General features: G+C 41.9%; 1 protein-coding gene across 1 annotated transcript in view; it reads left to right on the top strand.

The window, feature by feature from the left end:
- The window catches only part of LOC124795042 (alpha-mannosidase 2), a 195,193-nt gene that overhangs the window by 8,542 nt on the left and 165,944 nt on the right, over positions 1 to 20,707 (top strand). Inside the window, exons 2-3 of the mRNA XM_047258829.1 lie at positions 5,786 to 5,901; positions 19,776 to 20,000. Of these exons, the coding sequence (XP_047114785.1) occupies positions 5,791 to 5,901; positions 19,776 to 20,000 (336 nt within the window). The 5' untranslated portion in view covers positions 5,786 to 5,790. The remainder of the gene's footprint in view (positions 1 to 5,785; positions 5,902 to 19,775; positions 20,001 to 20,707) is intronic.

Genomic DNA, 20,707 nt, shown 5'->3' with positions numbered 1-20,707 from the left:
TGAATCAGTGAAGCCTTCCCATCCAGAAAAACCCAAGGATCAGTGAGAGAAATCCAGAAAGAAGACCCTCAAGACAAAGGGAATTGAGGTGGTACCCACGCCACCGCTACCTACAAGCTCTGCGTCTGAGGATGAGGTGAAGATTCGGGTGTCCGTGATATTACAAGAACCATAACAAATATAATTGTGTCAGGTGGAGTTCACATTTATGTCCTGAGCTCAGTATGTAGTGTACCTGTGCCCCTTCAAACTCCTCTTGAAGCTGTGGCTGTGAGGAAATGGCTGACACAGGAAATAACTGTCTGCAACGTATATCTCCCTCCAGATGGTGTGGTACCCCTGAATGTATTGGCTGCACTGATTGATCAGCTCCCTAAACCTTTCCTACTTTTGGTAGATTGTAACGATCTTAACCTGTTGCGGGGTAACACCATGCTTGCTGACCATGACAGAGTTGTCGAAAATTTACTGTCCCAACTCGACCTCTTCCTCTTAAATACTCGGGCCGCCACATATTTCAGTGTGGCTCACGGTAGTTACTTGGCCATTGATTTATCAATTTGCAGCCCAAGACTCCTCCCATCTATCCATTGGAGAGCACATGACAACCTGTGTGGTAGTGACCACTTCCCCATCTTCCTGTCACTCCCCTGGGCTTTAAACAAGGCAGACTGGGCAGCCTTCACCTCTGCTGTCACCATCGAGTCTCCCCCATGTGGTGCCATCGATATTGTGATTGAGCAGGTCACTACAACAATAATTTCTGTGGTGGAAAACGCGATCCGTCATTCTCTAGGGTGTCCCCGGCGAAAGGCAGTCCCTTGGTGGTCGCCGGAAGTTGCTGAGGCAATTAAAGAGCATCTGTGAGCTCTACAGCATCATAAGCAGCACCCTTCCCTAGAGCTCCTAACAGCCTTTAAGCAGCTCAGTGCCTGCGTTCGCCTGCTTATAGAACACCGGAAACAGGAGTGTTGGGAGAGGTATGTGCCGGCTACTGGGTGCCATACGTCACCTTCCCAAGTCTGGACAAAGATCAGACATCTTTTTGGGTACCAGGCACCAACAGGTGTACCCGGCATTGACATCAATGGCGTGCTGTGTAATGATGCAAACATGATTGCCGAGCACTTTGCTGAACACTATGCTCGAGCCTCTGCATCAAAGAACTACCCCCCAGCCTTTCGCACCCTACGGCAGACGGAAAGGAAAGTCCTTTTTTTCACTGCACACCACAGTGAACCCTATGACACCCCATTTACAGAGTGGAAACTTCTCAGCACCCTTTCACATTGCCCTGACACAGCTCCTGGGCTGGATCGGATATACAGTCAGATGATTAAACATCTCTGATCTGACTACATGCGATATCTCCTTATCACCTTCAATCGGATCTGTTGTGATGGTGTCTTTCCATCACAATGGCGATGGTGTCTTTCCATCACAATGATGGGAGAGCACCATCATTTCCGTGCTAAGATCTGGTAAAAATCTGCTTGATGTGGATAGCTGTCAGCCCATCAGCCTGACCTACGTTCTCTGTAAGCTGCTGGGACGTATGGTGTGTCGGCGGTTGAGTTGGGTCCTGGAGTCATGTGGCCTACTAGCTCCATGTCAGGGCGGCTTCCGCCAGGGTCGCTCTACCACTGATAATCTTGTGTCCCTCAAGTGTGCCACCCGAACAGCCTTTTCCAGACGCCAACACCTAGTTGCTGTCTTTTTTGACTTACGTAAAGCATTCGACGCGACCTGGCGACATCATATCCTTGCCACATTGTATGAGTGGAGTCTCTGGGGCCCACTCCCAATTTTTATCCAAAACTTCATGTTGCTCCGTACTATACGTGTCCAAGTTGGTGCCTCCCATAATCCCCCCCCCCCCCCCCCCCATATTCAGGAGAATGGCGTTCCACAGGATTCCGTATTGAGTGTATCTCTTATTTTTATTGGCCATTAACGGCCTAGCATCAGCTGTAGTGCTGTCGGTCTCCCCTTCTTTGTATGCAGATGACTTCTGCATTTTGTTTTGCTCCTCCATTACTGGTATTGCTGAGCAGCGCCAACATGGAGCCATTCACAAGGCACAGTCATGGGCTCTAGCTCATGGCTTCCAGTTATCAGCCGCGAAGTCATGTGCCATGCAGTTCTGCCGGTGTTGTACCGTTCATCTGGAACCTGAACTTACTTTAATGATGATCCACTCACGCTACTGGAGATATATCGATTCTTAGGACTGGTTTTTGTCGCCTTGTGACTTGAGCTTTTAGCACGGGTCTGGTGATCAGTGTCCTTGTGGAGGCTGGAGTCTCTCCATTGATGGTTAGGCATGCACAACTGCTCGCCAGTTATGTTGCACATGTTCATAGTTCTCCTACACATCCGAATTACCGTCTCCTTTTCCCAACCACGGCGGTTCAACTCTCGCATCGGCGGCCCAGTCAAGGCTTACGATTTCGGTTTGCGTCAGTCCCTTCTGTCTGAACTGGAGTCCTTCGCGTTACCATGTCTCTTCAAGGTCCATTCACGTACACCTCTATGGTGTACACCTAGGCTGCAGATTCTTGTGGACCTTTCGCATGGCCCTAAGGACTCCATTAACATTGCGTATGTCCACTATCACTTCCTCTCGATTCTCGACATGTACTGGGGCCGTGAAGTGGTTTACACCGAAGGCTCGATGGCTGATGGTCACATAGGCTTTGCGTATGTCTATGGAGGACATATTGAACAGCACTCCTTGCCAGATGGCTGCAGTGTTTTCACCGCAGAGCTGGCGGCCATATCTCGTGCTCTTGAGCACATCTGCTCATGCCCTAGCGAGTTATTTGTCTTGTGTACTGACTTCTTGAGCAGCCTACAAGCTATCAGCCAGTGCTACCCTTGCCATCCTTTGATAGTGTCCATTCAGGAGTCCATCTATGCCCTGGAACGGTCCCATCGTTCAGTGGTGTTTGTGTGGACCCCGGGGCACGTCGGAATCCCAGTAACGAACTTGCCGACAGGCTGGCCAAACAGGCTACACGGAAGGTGCTTCCGGAGATGGGTATCTCCGAAACTGACCTGCGTTCTGTCTTACGCTGCAGGGTTGTTTGACTTTGGGAGATGGAATGGCATAATAGTACGCACAACAAACTGCGTGTCATTAAGGAGACTACGAATGTGTGGAAGTCTAACATGTTGTCCTCTCGCAGGGAATCAGTTGTCCTCTGCCAGCTCTGCAGTGGCCATACGTGGGTAACGCGTGGTTACCTTGTCAATCTTGAGGACCCACCTGGGTGTCGCTGTGGCTCACAAATGACAGTTGTGCACTCCTTGCTGGACTGCCCATTTTTAGCCGCTAAGCAGTGGACTTTTAACTTTCACAGCACCCTACCTTCGGTGTTGGGCGACAATATCTCAACAGCAGCTTTTGTTTTATGTTTTATTATTGAGGGTGGGTTTTATCATTGTACCTAAGTTTTAGCGCTCGTCCTTTGTCCCTCTGTGTCCTCCACCCTAGTGCTTTTAGGGTGGATGTTTTAATGTGTTGCACAGTGGCTGGCTTTTCCTTTTTATTCTCATGGTTAGCCAGTCATGATAATCTGCTCTCTTGTTTTGATCTCTTCTACATGTTTCTTGCATCTCTCTGTGGTTTTCTTGTCTGATTTTGTCCATTTTAGTGTTTGTTGCCGTTCAGTCATTCTTGTGGTCTTCTCCTTTCTTCCAGCTGTGTTTTGTATGTTTTGATTATTTTACTCCGACCCTTGTGGAATTATTTTAATCGTAACGAGGGACTGATGATCTGGCAGTTTGGTTCCTCCCCCCTTTTTTAAACCAACCAACCAACCAAAGCTTTAGCAACACCGTCATTAATAATATTTCCATTACAGTCAGGCAGGAAAGGCACTGATTGTGTCATGGTACTAGCATGCTTTACATACAACTAGAATCTCTTTAAAGTAAGGTAGGTGATATATGTGGCAGAGTTGATGACAAAGTACAATGCTGGTGCAGGCAGAAATGTTTTGGAGTACATTGGAAGTTAACTGTTTCACCTAGTAACTAAATCAGCAGTCACAGTGGCATCAACATTGGGGGGATTCCATCAACAGCTGACATCGGCTAAAGACGCCCGATCTTTTCAAACCAGTACACCAATGTTTGTGTGGTCTCAGTGCAACTGATCTGAATGGCTGAACATACAGATTTTGGAAGTTGATAAATAGAATTCAAATCAGTTTGTTTTCTTTAGTCGAATCAGCTGAATTTACCACTTGAAAAACAAACATACAACTTCGAACAATGGTTGGTGGAAATCAGATCCGTTTGTTTTCTTTGGTCAATATTCTCATGAATTTTGAAAAATTTTTATGTGTAGGACAAAAAGGAGGAGAAAAATAACAACAGAGATGTGTCTTGTAAATTTATGGTCTGAAATTGCTAGATTTTGGAAACCACAAGTTACTAACAACTTGAAAATATAATAATAATTTCTCGAATGTTACCTTTTATTACATAATGTCTTTTCAGTGGCTGTGTAGCCATTTTAGCCTCATGTCTATACATAATACTATGTGTTTCTTCTACATAGGCAAAAGCTGTGTTAGAAATTTTAGGCACAGATTATGACCTCTAGAAATTGTTTATTCACATGAGAAAAGTGATGCTTAAAGTTTCTGTATTGGATCTTTTTTGTAGCAGCTATTGTTCATTGCTGCTTATTTGCATTTTCATGCCAGTAGAAAATGTGGTGTGTGTTTTTCCACTTTTCATTGCTTGAGGTGCTCAGAGTATTTTATTCTAAAATGAATGTTTGTCTTTCATGCTATGCTGAATGACAATCGTTGAAGGATGATAACTAATCTGACCTATGCCCGTTTTGCTGAATTTTTTTGAAGTTGTTCAGAGTGTTCATAATCTTGCTTTTTGATGTCACTGCAAAGTGTCTTAACTATGGAATAGAACTTTTCTGTTCATCTCTATATTTGTAAAACTTGTCTGGTTATTCCAGTAATTGCGGAAAGAGAGTCTAATCTCCACAGTAGAACAGATACTAACTTAACCTCCTTGATGAGGAGATCAGATGCATTGTGACCAAGCTGTCAGCCAGCATAATTGTACGACCTTTGGCTATTGTGTCTGCTGACTGCTTTTTCCTCTTTTAGACATGATTTTCTTTTTGGTGTGTGTGTGTGTGTGTGTGTGTGTGTCATATGTGCATTTTGAGCTCAGAACTTCACTTCTGATACGCTAATGACAGCCATTGTCAGTACTCAAATTTTGCATTCTTCCAACAATTGCACCTCATCTACAAAGAAGATTGTGCTTCCATTTCTGAGATAAAACAATAACCTAAACCTAATCCAAACTAACATAACCTTGGCACTTGTCTGCCCTATTTGCTCATTTTACTTCCTTCTTCCTTCTTTTATCCCTTTGCTTCTCCTCCTCCTCCTCCTCCTCCTCCCCCTCCTCATCATCATCTTCTTCTTCCAGTTCCTCACCCCCTCTCCAGCACATGTTCTCTTTTCCATTTTCCTCTTTCTTTTCCAGGTATATAGAGGGGAAAAGTTACTGCAATTGATGCAGTACTCCAACTTGAGCTAATACTCATTAGCATATTCTGTAATGTAAAAGATGGTTCTTGACTGTGAGAGATTGCTATCAGTAGCTAACACTTTTCGTCAGTTAGTAATAGGAATACCAGCTGTAAATTTTGTATAATTCGGTGATTGAAATTATTTCCATTTTACTGCTTTTACACTGTCACTGCTTTCAAAGAAGCTTTGAAATTCCCTTAATGTTTCAGATAAAATGAGGATACGTAAATTAACGGCACTAGTTTGTGCTGTTCTTATCTTTGGAGGCTGCATGCTGCTGTACCTTATGATGGATGTGACTTTATTGCCTCATGAATTTCAAGAGGTATGTTAATTCAGATATATTTTGCAATGAGAGTTAATACAAAACTCTTTTATTTGTTAAACAAGCACCAACGTAAAATTATTTTCATTGAAATTTATTGAAAATGTGTTCTAAATTTTTAAGTACCATAATTTTTCCTTAAAAGTTTTATGTAGTAGGTTTTTAGATTAGCATAATATGAAACTGAGCAAGGTTTTCAATCCCTTATTCAGGTTTCCATAAATCATTTTTGGCAAATGTCAGGATGATGCCTTTGAAAAGAACATGTTCAGTATTGTTTCCCTCATAGTCATATCTGATCTAATACTTAATCGTAACAACTTCAACATTGTTGACATACACATTTAACCTTTATTATTATTTTAGTTCCAACTTCTAGTAATGTTACTTCATAATGTTTGTTATTTTTGTGTTCAACAAATTAGGTGAAGATGATGATTATTATTTCTGGTATTGCCTGACGTAAAAGTACAAAATTATCAAAGAAAAGTCTAGTATTGTGACACAGTTGCAGATTTTTTGGCATAGTGCTGTTAAAGAATATATCGAAATAAAGGGCCCAGAAAAACTGAATATAGGTAGATACTTTAAGTTAATCATTGTAAGTGCACCCTGTTTGATAATGAAGAAGAACAATGGAGTAATAATGCTACATTATCTCGAAACATTGACTGTATATTCTAACAGAGAGCGTAAGGGTTTCCAATTAGTTTGAATCGAGTACAATGAAGCAAACTGAAATGGAAGAGCTCCATAATTTATGGGAAGAAATGCTGAGCTGGCCGTTTGTGCTATACAGTCAGTATGGCTGGATGCACAAGTGATTTGTAAGTAGCATCCTTTGCAGACTGACTGCACTTTCTCAGTAACCTGCGAGAACGAAAGTCTGCCTCTTGCCTTACCCACAACTGAGCCTTTTGTGATCATTTCATATCATATTTGTTGTAGGTCTGCTTCTTCAACAACATAGATTTTATTGAGCACAACTCATTTACGATTAATGTACAGAAAGTAATAGTTCCTGACTCACTGGAAATACAAAAAGCAAAGAACTTCTCGAGGTGATTCCCTCGTGGTCACTTCGGTACTCCGAATGCTTGTTGAATAAGTCACGTCAGTGCTGGATTACATTGTTTGTTGGTTTGAATGTGGAGTACTCTAATATGAACCATGCTTTTGGTGCAGCCATACACCATCAGTTTTTTCACTGAAAACACAACAGTCGGTTAAATTATGAGTCAAGACAGTCCAACATTACGCAGACAGGCAAATCTGTGCACAAACCAAACCTTATTGATGGGTAATGACGAAGCCTAATTCACAGTCCAGGAGAAACTACTGAGCACAGGGTTGTCATCGGTAGACACACCGGAGAGTTTGCTGTAAACATTGGCTGGCTGGTGATCTGCAGCAGTCCTAAAATGTGCCACTGGCATTTTACACCTACCCTAGCTGCAGCAGATGAATCCTTCCACCCTCTGTCTGGCAAACATGCTGGAGAGACACCTGATTATATTGAGTGATCCACTGATACATGGGTATATTGAGTGATCCATTGATACTCCTGGCAGGACTACAAGAATATCAATGCAAAATATTGCACCTGGGTATATGTATGAGACAGTTGATTTGTCCAAGTGTGACTCATTGAGTCTGTAGCAGTAATGTTGGGCTGGAGTGAATTATTCTGCTTTACATTGTGAACCCTGAAACAGACACAGATTTTCACAAGGAACAAACTTAATAGTAAATTTGCTCAGATAGTAATTGCATAATCTTTTCAGAGTGATTTGCTCTTCAGACTGTCTGTTTCACTATCTTTCTAGGTCAGCTGTAGTGTAATTGTAGGGAGCAAAGAATGAGACGTAGGGAGCAAAGAATGAGACATTGGTTTTTGAACATGATTTCACCTTCAAGACAACTTATTGAGGCCCCGTTTTTTATACCGGAGTTAAGCATTTCAAGATTTATGAAATATAAGTAATAAAATTTTTTCAGTTTATTCTGTGTTACACACATCTTGAGCCTTAGGCCAAGTTTTTTTTTCACAGGCATCACTAATGTGACCTATGAGGATGTCCTATTGCCTCCTTAAATTGATATGAATTGGCTCTTAAATTTACGTGACTATGGTGCAGCTTAGATGCAACATACAAACACGGTAAATTATTTGAGGAATGGTGCAGTGAGCTGATGCATGAGTTAAGCCTCTGGACTGACATTTAACATCAAAGTACCCATCCAGCCAACCTTATTTAGGCTTCAATTGTTTCCCAAAATTGATTAAAACAAATAACAGGCTGTTTTTTTCCGAAAAGGGCACGATCGATTTCCTTCTCCATCTTTATACTGTCCAAGCTTGTTCTTCATCTCCAGTAACATTGCCATCAATGGAACATCAAACCATAATCTTCCTCCTCTTGACTTGTGGAGGGGCTAATGCTCTGTGTGACTGTCTGTTGCTGAATGGAACCCCTCTAGTTGAGTTGGTTGCTCATTGTACTGTTTGTACTGGGTACTCATTTCTTTCATTATTCACCCTTGGCACATCAAACTTACAAGAATTTCTGTACTGACAGTAATTTGACCAATGGTGTAATTAAAGGTACTTTTGTTGACTATCTAATGTTCTCCCAGCCATGATAATATTTGTCTTGAATAGAATATGAGCAGTGGTTTGGGAGAATTTGACCCTGCATCTTTTGTAATATTAATCAAACAGTAGTGTTTGGAAATATCTGATAAGTGATCCAAAACTTGACTAATTATCAATCAATATCTCTAATGAATGGGTTTGTGAATTATGAATGGTCAACCAGGAACTCTGTTGGTGCCTGGAAGCCAGAGGACATTTATCACGATTTCAAAGTGGCTTTCGGGCATTCTGGTCCACCACAAACTAACTGATTCATCCTGAATCTGCAGTGTGCCATGCTTTCTCCCATAGCCAACATTTGATCACTGATTGTTTGATCTATGGAAGGTGTTTGATACCATATTGCACCATCACATCATGTCAGCACTGCATGAGTGGAGTTTCCAGGGCTATCCCATTTTTATTCAGAATTTCCTATCTCTCCAACTTTTGGGGTCAGGATAGGTTCGATCCTCAGCAACCAACAGGTACAGGAAACTTAGATCTCTCCTTTGTCATCACATTCAGTGGTATCGCGACTGCAAGATATCTATGGTCTCACTGTTGTTGTATTTGCCTGCACTATAGCTCTCCATCATCGCACAGCCCAAAGTGCCAATTTCAAGGGACATAGCAGAAATATAGCCAACCCCTGGGGGTGACATGGGGCTGCTGCATTATTAGGAGGCTGGGTGGTTGAGGGCTGAGACTGGATAGCAGGCTGATGAACTAGGAAGATGTGGCTGTTGAAATTAACATTTTATTTCCAACTTGTACATTGAGTCTGCAGTGTGGTGGGGTGGCAGTTGGTCAAGGCCTGTGGCAAGAAGTGTGCCCACAATGTTGTCAGAAGGTGGCTGCTGTGCCTGGGGTGTGACCTGTTGCCTCGTGGTAGGAGTCCAGCTGCTGCTTGAGTGGACTGTCAGTTTTGTAGCACTGTGGCACCAGATCCAGTGGGCGGACTTAGTGCAGGAAGCAGGTACCCCGACAGGGACTTTGAACCTGTGACTGTGGCAGGCGGCTCCGTATGTGCTACTCTTGGTCACATATCTGACAGCACTACCAAAACCTCAATTATGGAGACATCACCCTGCCTGCACTGCAAATTACTGCTGTTTTGGCAAGCTTTGCTGAGCAAGACTAGCCCTTCTCGCAATAATGTCACATACTTGTTGTCTTACCACATATGCCAACATCCTGCGTTCATCAGCCACTGGCACCTAATACAGTGTTTCACAGCATGTCTCACAAATTTTACTCTTAATCTGGTAGCAGAGAAGACATGGGCCATCAGGTCTTCTTCAGAATCAGTTCCACAACAAGTGTCACATATACACCGTAAGTTTTCCATACAAAACATCTGGTGGCACAATTTTCTGTGTTCAAAGTATGCGTTTGATGTCAACATGTAGATGCCAAATGTGCCATTTACTTTTGCTATTTAGTTGCTTACATCTACCCCACCTAACAGTCCATTAATTTCTCCTCAACTTTCATCACTTTGTGCTTCTGTACTGCATGAGTGCAGGTTTAAGGGCTATTCCCTGTTTATTCAGAATCTCCCCCCCCCCCCCCCCTCACCCGGCAATGACAATCACCTTCCTTCTAGTTATTGCCCCATTTCTCTCACCAGCTGTGTTTGCAACGTGATGGAACGTATAATTCATGCCTGGCTGGTGGCTCGAGTTTTGCTATTTACTAATCGTTGCACAGTGTTTATTTCTTGCATGCCGTTATGTGGTTGACCATCTCGTTACTTTGTCAAACCATGTCACGAATGGTTTTCTGTGAAATGCCAGACTGTGGCTGTGTTTTTCGATTTGGAGAAAGCCTATGATACCTGCTGGAGGACTGGTATTCTCCGTACTCTCTACACGTGGGGCTTCCGTGGCTGCATGCCCAGTTTCCTTCAGGAATTCTGAAAAGACCAAGTTTTCAAAGTATGGTTGGATTCTCCCTTGTCGGACACCTTTATTCAGGAAAACTGTGTGTCTCAGGGTTCTGTCCTAGTGTCATCCTCTGTGCTATCACTATTAACCCCATTACGGCCTGTCTCCTGCCGAGCACCTCCGACTCCCTTTTCGTTGATGATTTTGCCATCTATTGCAGCTCTCCACAGACTTATCTCCTTGAGCGGCATCTTCAGCGATATCTCAATTGTCTTTGCTCATGGAGCATTGACAATGGCTTTCTCTTTTCCACTGACAAAATTGTTTATATGAATTTCTGGCGGCACAATTGGTTTCTTCCACCGTCGTTACATCTTGAGCCTTTTGCTGTTCCATTTGTTAAAACTACGAAATTCCTGGGGCTCATGTTCAATAGCGAAACTTTCTTGGTCCTCCCACATGTCTTACATGGCCCCCCACTGTACACGGTCCCTCAATGTACTACGGGTCCTTAGCAGTACTTCCTCAGGAGCGGATTGAACCATCCTCCTCTGTTTGTACTGGTCCCTTGTCCGTTTAAAACTAGACTATGGGTGTTTCATTTATGCAGCTGCACATCTGTCCCTTTTATGCTGTCTCAGTACTATCCACCATCGTGACATCCGTTTGGCCATTGGTGCCTTTTACACTAGCCCGGTTGAGAGTCTGTATGCTGAAGCAACCGAACTACCACTGTCATACTGCCGTGACTTTCTCTTTGGCAGATACGTAGGCCGTTTGTCTGCCATGCCTGGCCACCTATCCTACGCCTACTTCTTTGATGACTCCTTTGATTGCCAGTATGGGGCGCATCCCTCTTGTGTTACCTCCTGGAGTTCGCTTTCGGCTCTTGCTCCGTCAGCGTAACCTCATGCTAACTCCCACTTCCCCAAAGTTTGTGACTCCTTCACCACCTTGGTTTTGTGTGGTGGCCTGTGTTCACCTTGGGCTTCATTTGGTTCCTAAAGACACTACTCCAGCCTTGCTCTGTCGCCATAAGTTTCACAACCTTCGCATGGAACTTCACGATTGTACCTTTATGTACACTGATGGCTCTCAGACTGACTGTGGTGTCAGGTGTGTCTTCGTCATTGTCACCGTCAATTTTCAGTATCAGCTTCCGGAACACCGCTCAGTATTTACAGCAGAGCTGTTCGCCCTGTATCAGACCATGCAGTACATCCAGCGACACAGGCTTTTCAATTGTGTCATTTGCTCCGATTCTGTCTGTGCCCTTGATAGCCTCAGTGTGCTGTACACTGTCCATCCCTTAGTGAAACAGGTACAGGAAAGCTGTCACTTGCTCACTCCTGATGGAGTCACTGATGGCAGCTGTAAGTACTGGAATCTTGCAGAGGTAGTCTGTCTTTATTGAATGACCACACCCAGGCAGCCAAGGCAAGCAGTAAGAGGCTCGCCCAATACATTGTTGAAAGTGGCTATGGTGTCTGAGATGCAACACGTTACCTCCTGGCAGGAGAGCAGCTGCTGCTGGAATGGCCAGGTAGGCCTGCTGTACTGTGACACCAAGTCTGGTGGACAAACTTAGTGCAGGAAGCAGGTACCCCAGCAGGGACTCAAACCCAAGGCTATGGCTGGCAGCTCTGTATTATCTCCTCATCTGGCATTGACCATCTGTCCTGTTGGTACTGCTGTGCTGAGAATGAATCTGCTGCAAAATGGATTGTTATTTACAGCAGATAGCATCCCACTTGGGGTGCCAATGCACCTCTCCTGGTCACATACCTGGCAATACCACCAAGACCCCGATGATTGAGACGCTGCCTTGCCTATGCCCTGCACTACTGCTGCATTGGCAAGTTATGCTGAGTGAGGCTAGCCCATCTTTCAATAATTTCATATGCTTGTTGTCTTAACCCAAACATCAACATGCCACGCTCACTGTCCAATGGCAGCTTGCCACGCTCACTGGCCAATGGCAGCTAATGCAATGTTCCACTGCGCCTTTTCACGTTTTACTCTGCCGGTAGTGGCACTACAGAAAGTTCATAAATGGGCTGAGAGTCTTGGGTATCACTCTCCTCCCATGAAGACTTTTGTTTTGCACTTTTGTTAACTCAAGACTGTGCAGTCACATCCTGGACGTTATCTGGGTAAGCAGTTACTTGAAGTCATTGAAACTTTCAAAGTCTTTTATTTGACAGTCAACTTGGTTACTGTATGTACATCAGCTAAATGCAAATTGGTTATGGACATGTAATTCCCCTAGTATCCCCTGGGATGCAGACCACACATTTCTTCTGTGTATTTATAAAGCTTTTATTTCTTCCAGCTGGATCATGAATGTGTTCCCTGTGGGTTGGCTGCATTATCAGTATTGAGTTTGTTATACTGTGTCCAACAGTGTGGTGTACAGTTGGAAACTAGAACCTGCCATGTAAGCCCTGTGGGCAGCATCGTGGCAAAAGCTGGTGACCCACAACTGACAGTCAGTTGCCAGCAACTCTTGATGAACTATGTGATCACAATCTGTCAAGAAGCTTACCCACCTGTGTTGCTCAACTCTCTCTCTCTCTCTCTCTCTCTATCTTTTTTTATTTTTATTTTTTTATTTTATTTTTTTTATTTATTATTATTACAACTAGCACTTCAGACCTTTTACAGATCACTCAGAACTAGGTGGATCAGCTGGGATACAAATGGACACTCTATGCAAGGCCCTCCCAATTGCCCAATCTTATATGTATGCATAGAGATCCCTCTCACACCTGCTGTGGTGTGTATTTCAGACCTCTGATTTGAATGAACCTATTATGTAGCCCTAAGAAAAATGATGATCCCACTGTTCTCAGACCCCTATTATGTTCAGCTCTCGACAGTCACCCACATTTGACATGCATATATCTACATAGCTGGATCAAAATTCAACAATAGTTTTGGTTTTGTTTTTGCATTAGCAGTGGGCAGGAGAAGTTCTTTTTGCTGAGTGCATGCAGTGTGTACACTACAGAATTGGTCACCATATCACAGGCTCCGTAGTACAACAAAACACTCTCCACAAACAACTTCTTGGTTTGCAGTGACTCCATGAGCTGCTTATTGACCTCCACAGCTCTGGTACCACTGTAATGTCTCTCTGGACTCTGAGTGATGTGGATATTCTGGGAAATTAAATCACTATAGACTGGCTAAAGAAGCAACCACAAGACAAGCTTGGAGTACTGGGCATAGACCTATGACTGCATCTGCGACGTCAAATTTTGAAAACCTGGGATGTGAAATTACAGGCTACCACAACTCTCAGCAAGCTGAGGGCAATCAAAGACGTGACATACTTTGCTCCAAACCTCCCGGAGAAAAGCCATTGTGTTGAGCTGTCTGCGTATAGGCCACAAGTCCCTTTTATGTCAAGAGGACTCCCCCTCCCCTCCAATACAGCTATGGTAATCGTCTCACAATTGTTCATATTCTCACAGATTTTATCCTTCTGGCTGATATGAGATGAGCCATCAACCTGTTTACCACCCAGACCCAGATACTGGCGGATGAAGGGATAGCAGCTGACAGTCATACATTTCCTGAAGGGATTGGATTTTATAACAAAATTAGTGGATCCCAAAGTTTGGTGTCAAGGGTGGCTGTGGGATGAGGATATCTTGAAGTTGTGTGTGTCCAGGGTGGCCTTCAGTTACTTTCTCCAATTTTATATGTAGTGTGTAGAGTCTTCTTTTTATACCCCCTATTAGTAGTACTTATTATGATGGTACATCTTGGAACATCCTTCAGCAACCAGTTACAGTTTTTAGCTACCTGCGATTTATCTCACTTTTGACTATTTGACTTGACCCCTTAACATAAAACCCCAAATTATCTCGCTTTTGTTATTTTGGCAGAAACTTAACATCCGAAGTATACTTGGGCAACTTAAGAACAGACTTTCGAAAAAATAAAATTCAGCTCATGTCCATTTCAACAATGATAGTTAAATCTTAGGCCACTAGAGAGCATCTGGCCCTACATCTGTAACCTGGCTGTTGTAGTTTGGTCGAGGTGGTTGCCCCTAGATATCGTCTTTACTGTTTGCAGCTTTGGATGCTTGACGACAAAACGTTTGCTTTCGGTCTCTCTCTTGTATTGTTGTTTAGGCAGTGCTTTAAGAAAAGGTGCCTATATCCTGAGTTTGACACTGAATTTAGTGGCTCAGAAAGTGAAGCAGAATGTGATGTTACCTCATTAGAGACTATAAACGTGACAACACTTCATCAGTTGAGTGACAAGTGTTCGCCAATGGTACGAGATAAATACATCCACTGTGCTCCAGCCAGCTCCTACATGATTTATGTTCACAGGGAACAGTTGTGAAATACATAGCTATGAAGTCTTTCATAGCTGAACAGAAACCAAAAAATGAATTCAAGTTTTAGTATATGTCCAGCATAGTCCAGTGCACAAGTGGACTCAGGATTTTGGTAGTGGTGATCTTCAAAATTTTGTAACTCATTGTTTTGAGCTTTAAGAGCTATCTTTATATGTCTGTATGTAATATCATTCATGGTGGGATTTTTTTCATGTATATAATTTTTTTAACATAATTTGAAATATAAATCATTAAGTTAAGGGGTTAAAATACTTTTATGCAAATTTTCAATCATGACAAAAAGGTCACAGACCGTGGATCTGCCAATTCTCCTTTTCTCGTTCCACATCATTTTACATGAACTTTTCAGTGCAACGAGGGGCAGATAATGAAGATATTTAGTCCTATTAATCACATATCATCATCTAATATGTGGCTCCCAATTTTCAAAGGAACTGCCCTGTATCATACTGCACACCCAGCAGTACAAAAAGGCTGAAGCTTAAATTTGTACTACTACTACTACTACTACTACTACTACTACTACTACTTCTACTCTCTTTATTGCACAGGAGTCTGCTACAGTAAGCACTGTATAGAAATGCTCATAAAAATCACCTTGCAATTGTGACTGTGATTGATGGAGGTATACCTTCTTGACACTCACTTTTTAGGATGCACCATTGAATTACACCCAAGAAAACCTGAACTGTTTGAATAATTAGAATTGGCATTCAATGTGTTGAGGTGAACTCAATGCTGGAATAATGGCAAGAAATACTGAATTGTTGGTCAGATTAATATGATATATTGGTAGTTACATGTATTATGAAGAGAGGCAATTTTGTGATGATGCTTTATTTAATTGAATCCCGCTTTAAGTGAATTTCGTTGTATTATTGTATATCTAAAAACAAAGATGATGTGACTTACCATGCGAAAACGCTGGCAGGTTGATAGACACACAAACAAACGCAAACATACACACAAAATTCAAGCTTTCACAACCAACGGTTGCTTCATCAGGAAACAGGGAAGGAGAGGGAAAGACGAAAGGATGTGGGTTTTAAGGGAGAGGGTAAGGAGTCATTCCAATCCCGGGAGCGGAAAGACTTACCTTAAGGGGAAAAAAGGACAGGTATACACTCGCACACACACCCATATCCAACCGCACATACATAGACACAAGCAGACATTTGTAAAGGCAAAGAGTTTCGGCAGAGATGTCAGTCGAGGCAGAAGTACAGAGGCAAAGATGTTGTTGAAAGACAGGTGAGGTATGAGCGGCGGCAACTTGAAATTAGCGGAGGTTGAGGCCTGGCGGATAACGAGAAGAGAGGATATACTGAAGGGCAAGTTCCCATCTCCGGAGTTCTGACAGGTGGTGTTAGTGGGAAGTATCCAGATAACCCGGACGGTGTAACAGTGTGCCAAGATGTGCTGGCCGTGCACCAAGGCATGTTTAGCCACAGGGTGATCCTCATTACCAACAAACACTGTCTGCCTGTGTCCATTCATGTGAATGGACAGTTTGTTGCTGGTCATTCCCACATAGAAAGCTTCACAGTGTAGGCAGGTCAGTTGGTAAATCACATGGGTGCTTTCACACGTGGCTCTGCCTTTGATCGTGTACACCTTCCGGGTTACAGGACTGGAGTAGGTGGTGGTGGGAGGGAGCATTGGACAGGTTTTACCCCGGGGGCAGTTACAAGGGTAGGAGCCAGAGGGTAGGGAAGGTGGTTTGGGGATTTCATAGGGATGAACTAAGAGGTTACGAAGGTTAGGTGGACGGCAGAAAGACACTCTTGGTGGAGTGGGGAGGATTTCGTGAAGGATGGATCTCAATTCAGGGCAGGATTTGAGGAAGTCGTATCCCTGCTGGAGAGCCACATTCAGAGTCTGATCCAGTCCCGGAAAGTATCCTGTCACAAGTGGGGCACTTTTGGGGTTCTTCTGTGGGAGGTTCTGGGTTTGAGGGGATGAGGAAGTGGCTCTGGTTGGTTGCGAAAGCTTGAATTTTGTGTGTATGTTTGTGTTTATTTGTGTGTCTATCGATCTGCCAGCACTTTCGTATGGTAAGTCACATCACCTTTGTTTTTAGATATATTTTTCCCACATGGAATGTTTCCCTCTATTATATTCATTGTATTATTGTTTTAATATGTATTGTTGTAGATAATGTGAAGTTAACAGAGTAAAGAGATTACATTTCTGGGCCTCAGAGAGGCTGAATTTGTGGCTCCACTACTTAGTGTATTGCTTAAGAGTCATGAAATTTAATAACCATCTACAGTTTTTAGAAAAATAGTGAAAGAGGTGGGCAACAAATTGATAATTTGCTGTCACTTTATCACCTGAGTCGAAACAAGGCCCCGGGAGTAGACAACATTCCATTAGAACTACTGACGGCCTTGGGAGAGCCAGTCCTGATAAAACTCTACCATCTGGTGAGCAAGATGTATGAGACAGGCGAAATACCCTTAGACTTCAAGAAGAATATAATAATTCTGATCCCAAAGAATGCAGGTGCTGACAGATGTGAAAATTACCGAACAATCAGTTTAATAAGTCACGGATGCAAAATACTAGCGCGTATTCTCTACAGACGAATGGAAAAACTGGTAGAACCTGACCTCGGGGAAGATCAGTTTGGATTCCGTAGAAATATTGGAATACGCGAGGCAATACTGACCCTACGACTTATCTTAGAAGCTAGATTAAGGAAAGGCAAACCTATGTTTCTAGCATTTGTGGACTTAGAGAAAGCTTTTGACAATGTTGACTGGAATACTCTCTTTCAAATTCTGAAGGTGGCAGGGGTAAAATACAGGGAGCGAAAGGCTATTTACAATTTGTACAGAAACCAGATGGCAGTTATAAGAGTCGAGGGGCATGAAAGGGAAGCAGTGGTTGGGAAGGGAGTGAGACAGGGTTGTAGCCTATCCCTGATGTTATTCAATCTGTATATTGAGCAAGCAGTAAAGGAAACAAAAGAAAAATTCGGAGTAGGTATTAAAGTCCATGGAGAAGAAATAAAAACATTGAGGTTCGCCGATGACATTGTAATTCTGTCGGAGACAGCAAAGGACTTGGAAGAGCAGTTGAACGGAATGGACAGTGTCATGAAAGGAGGGTATAAGATGAACATCAACAAAAGCAAAACGAAGATAATGGAATGTAGTCGAATTAAGTCAGGTGATGCTGAGGGAATTAGATTTGGAAATGAGACACTTAAAGTAGTAAAGGAGTTTTGCTATTTGGGAAACAAAATAACTGATGATGGTTGAAGTAGAGAGGATATCAAATGTAGACTGGCAATGGCAAGGAAAGCGTTTCTGAAGAAGAGAAATTTGTTAACATTGAGTATAGATTTAAGTGTCAGGAAGTCGTTTCTGAAAGTATTTGTTTGGAGCGTAGCCATATATGGAAGTTAAACATGGACGATAACTAGTTTGGACAAGAAGAGAATAGAAGTTTTCGAAATGTGGTGCTACAGAAGAATGCTGAAGATGAGATGGGTAGATCATATAACTAATGAGGAATTATTGAATAGGATTGGGGAGAAGAGAAGTTTGTGGCACAACTTAACTAGAAGAAGGGATCGGTTGGTAGGACATGCTCTGAGGCATGAAGGGATCACCAATTTAGCATTGGAGGGCAGCATGGAGGGTAAAAATCGTAGAGGGAGACCAAGAGATGAATACACTAAGCAGATTCAGAAGGATGTAGGTTGCAGTAGGTACTGAGAGATGAAGAAGCTTGCACAGGATAGAGTAGTATGGAGAGCTGCATCAAACCAGTCTCAGGACTGAAGACCACAACAACAACAAACTTTATCACAGGTATCTAAGATCTATTTTTTGCATTATCTGTTTTATCTTCACCCATACCATCTATTACCATAAAATGGAGGAAGGTGCAGGCTTGTTATCAAATATATTAAGTCTGAGTCAGTTACTGGCATCATAAAAAACTTGGCTACTCTTAGAATTCAAAGTCCAGTATTTGCCAAGATTGTAGGTTGTGCAGTTTGTAGAAATAGTCTTCTACCATTGGAACAGCTGTTATCATATGTGCCAGTGAACTGCAGGTAAATAGATACAGTATAAACACACAACTTTAGTGTTTGAGGCCATACAATCAGCAAATTTTTTGTACCAGATTTGTCTGTATACAAAGACATTTTCTGAATTTACAAAACATGAAATGGCTTGTTGCGCTTCATTTGCATCTGTGGTGTACACTACATCTAATTTTTGTGCTTTAAGTTAAATAGCATGAATGATCAGTTATTTTTGCCTAAAACATTAATTTTGAAAACATCTGAAAACACTTGAAATCTTAAACAAAGTCACATGGAAAGAGAAACGTTTTGAGTTTACATAATGGATGGGGTTTTAAAGGTGCTGCCTGATAATGCAGTAGTGACCAGTTTTATTTCAATATGTCTATTATTTGTGTTCCTAAATACCTAAAGTGGAGACAGAGATATAGATCCCTACTAGTCTATCAAAACAGTTGTGAAATACATAGTTAGACTTGATAGCTGAACAGAAACTAAAAAATGTATTCAAGTTTCAGTATATGTCCAGCATAGTCCAGTGCACAAGTGCACTCAGGATTTTGTTAGTGGTGATCTTCAAAATTTTGTAACTCATTGTTTTGATCTTTAAGAGCTATCTTTATGTCTGTGTGTAATGTCATTCATGATAGGATCTTTGTCATGTATATAAATTATTTGAACATAATTTGAAGTAATGCTTAGTGATTACTATTCTATTGTTTGTGATTACTATTGTATTATTTGTATAATCTTTCAGTGGTAGACTAGTTTGTGATAAAGAACAGTACACTTTCTCAAATAGAAGTCATGTGTTTTTTGTAAGAATGTTAGTAAATTTTCAAACATGATTTCAGAAATAGTCGCAATAACTTGTTGAATGGTACTGCCATTGCACAATAATTGACCACTACACTGTACTTTAATTTTCAGAATAAGTGGATAAGAATTGGAGATCGTTTGAAAGAGCTTGAAGATGGTTTAAACAGGCATCATGAAACAGTTAGTAAGATAAGAGATTCAATTAAAAATCTAATTCAGAGCAATCCACAGACACCAGTAATGTCTGAGAATGTACAACAGTTAATGAACAAAGATTCAGATTCAGGTGATTATTGTGCCTTCGAAATTAATGAAGTTCCAAACACGGATGTTCAGGTATCGTAGCATATTACTGTGGCTTTTCTTGTAAAACCATATTTTTTAGATGACTGGTTTTGTAATTATAATTTCAGAATATCTTAATTTAAATATGTCTTACATACTATCTTTATTTGCAGTTGTTACAGTATGTTGTAGCAATTCATAGCGTCGTCCTCAAGGTGTACCTTCTTCCCTTCAGTGTGATTTCTTTTCTTTTCTTTTATTGTCTTTTAGTGTCCTGTGCATTGCAGCATTTTTATGTGCAGTGTATATGTTATGCGGACATACTTTTGCTTATAGATATGTTCGTGACTGAGTAAGTCAGCAGACAAGTAGGCAACAAATCACACTGTATTATAGAGTATGTACTATAGTGAGTGTGACATTGAAATATGTGCTGCAAAGAAGAAAGGAAGATCCTTCCAACACTCTTTTGGTAACAGCATATTTCTAAAGGATAAAAGAGAGAACACACAAATTTGAGTTAAGGGAATGATACCGAATGTAGCTTTCTTAGTTTCTTTGCATCCTGAATTTAAATGTTGGTAGTCAAGTGTTTCTGCTTGATTGTAATTTTCTGTGTTTCCAAAGTCTTTTATTTTTAATGATTTGGAGCATTTATTAATGTTTTAATTTTGACTTTTTTCCTGTAAATAACTTACTCTGTGGTTGAAATAAAGAAGCATTGACTATTGGAATATAGAAATTTTCAGAGTAAACCC

This window comes from Schistocerca piceifrons, chromosome 1 (genome assembly GCF_021461385.2).
Source record: "Schistocerca piceifrons isolate TAMUIC-IGC-003096 chromosome 1, iqSchPice1.1, whole genome shotgun sequence".
Taxonomy (NCBI): Eukaryota; Metazoa; Arthropoda; class Insecta; order Orthoptera; family Acrididae; genus Schistocerca; species Schistocerca piceifrons.
This window is presented reverse-complemented; position numbering and strand designations above follow the sequence as displayed.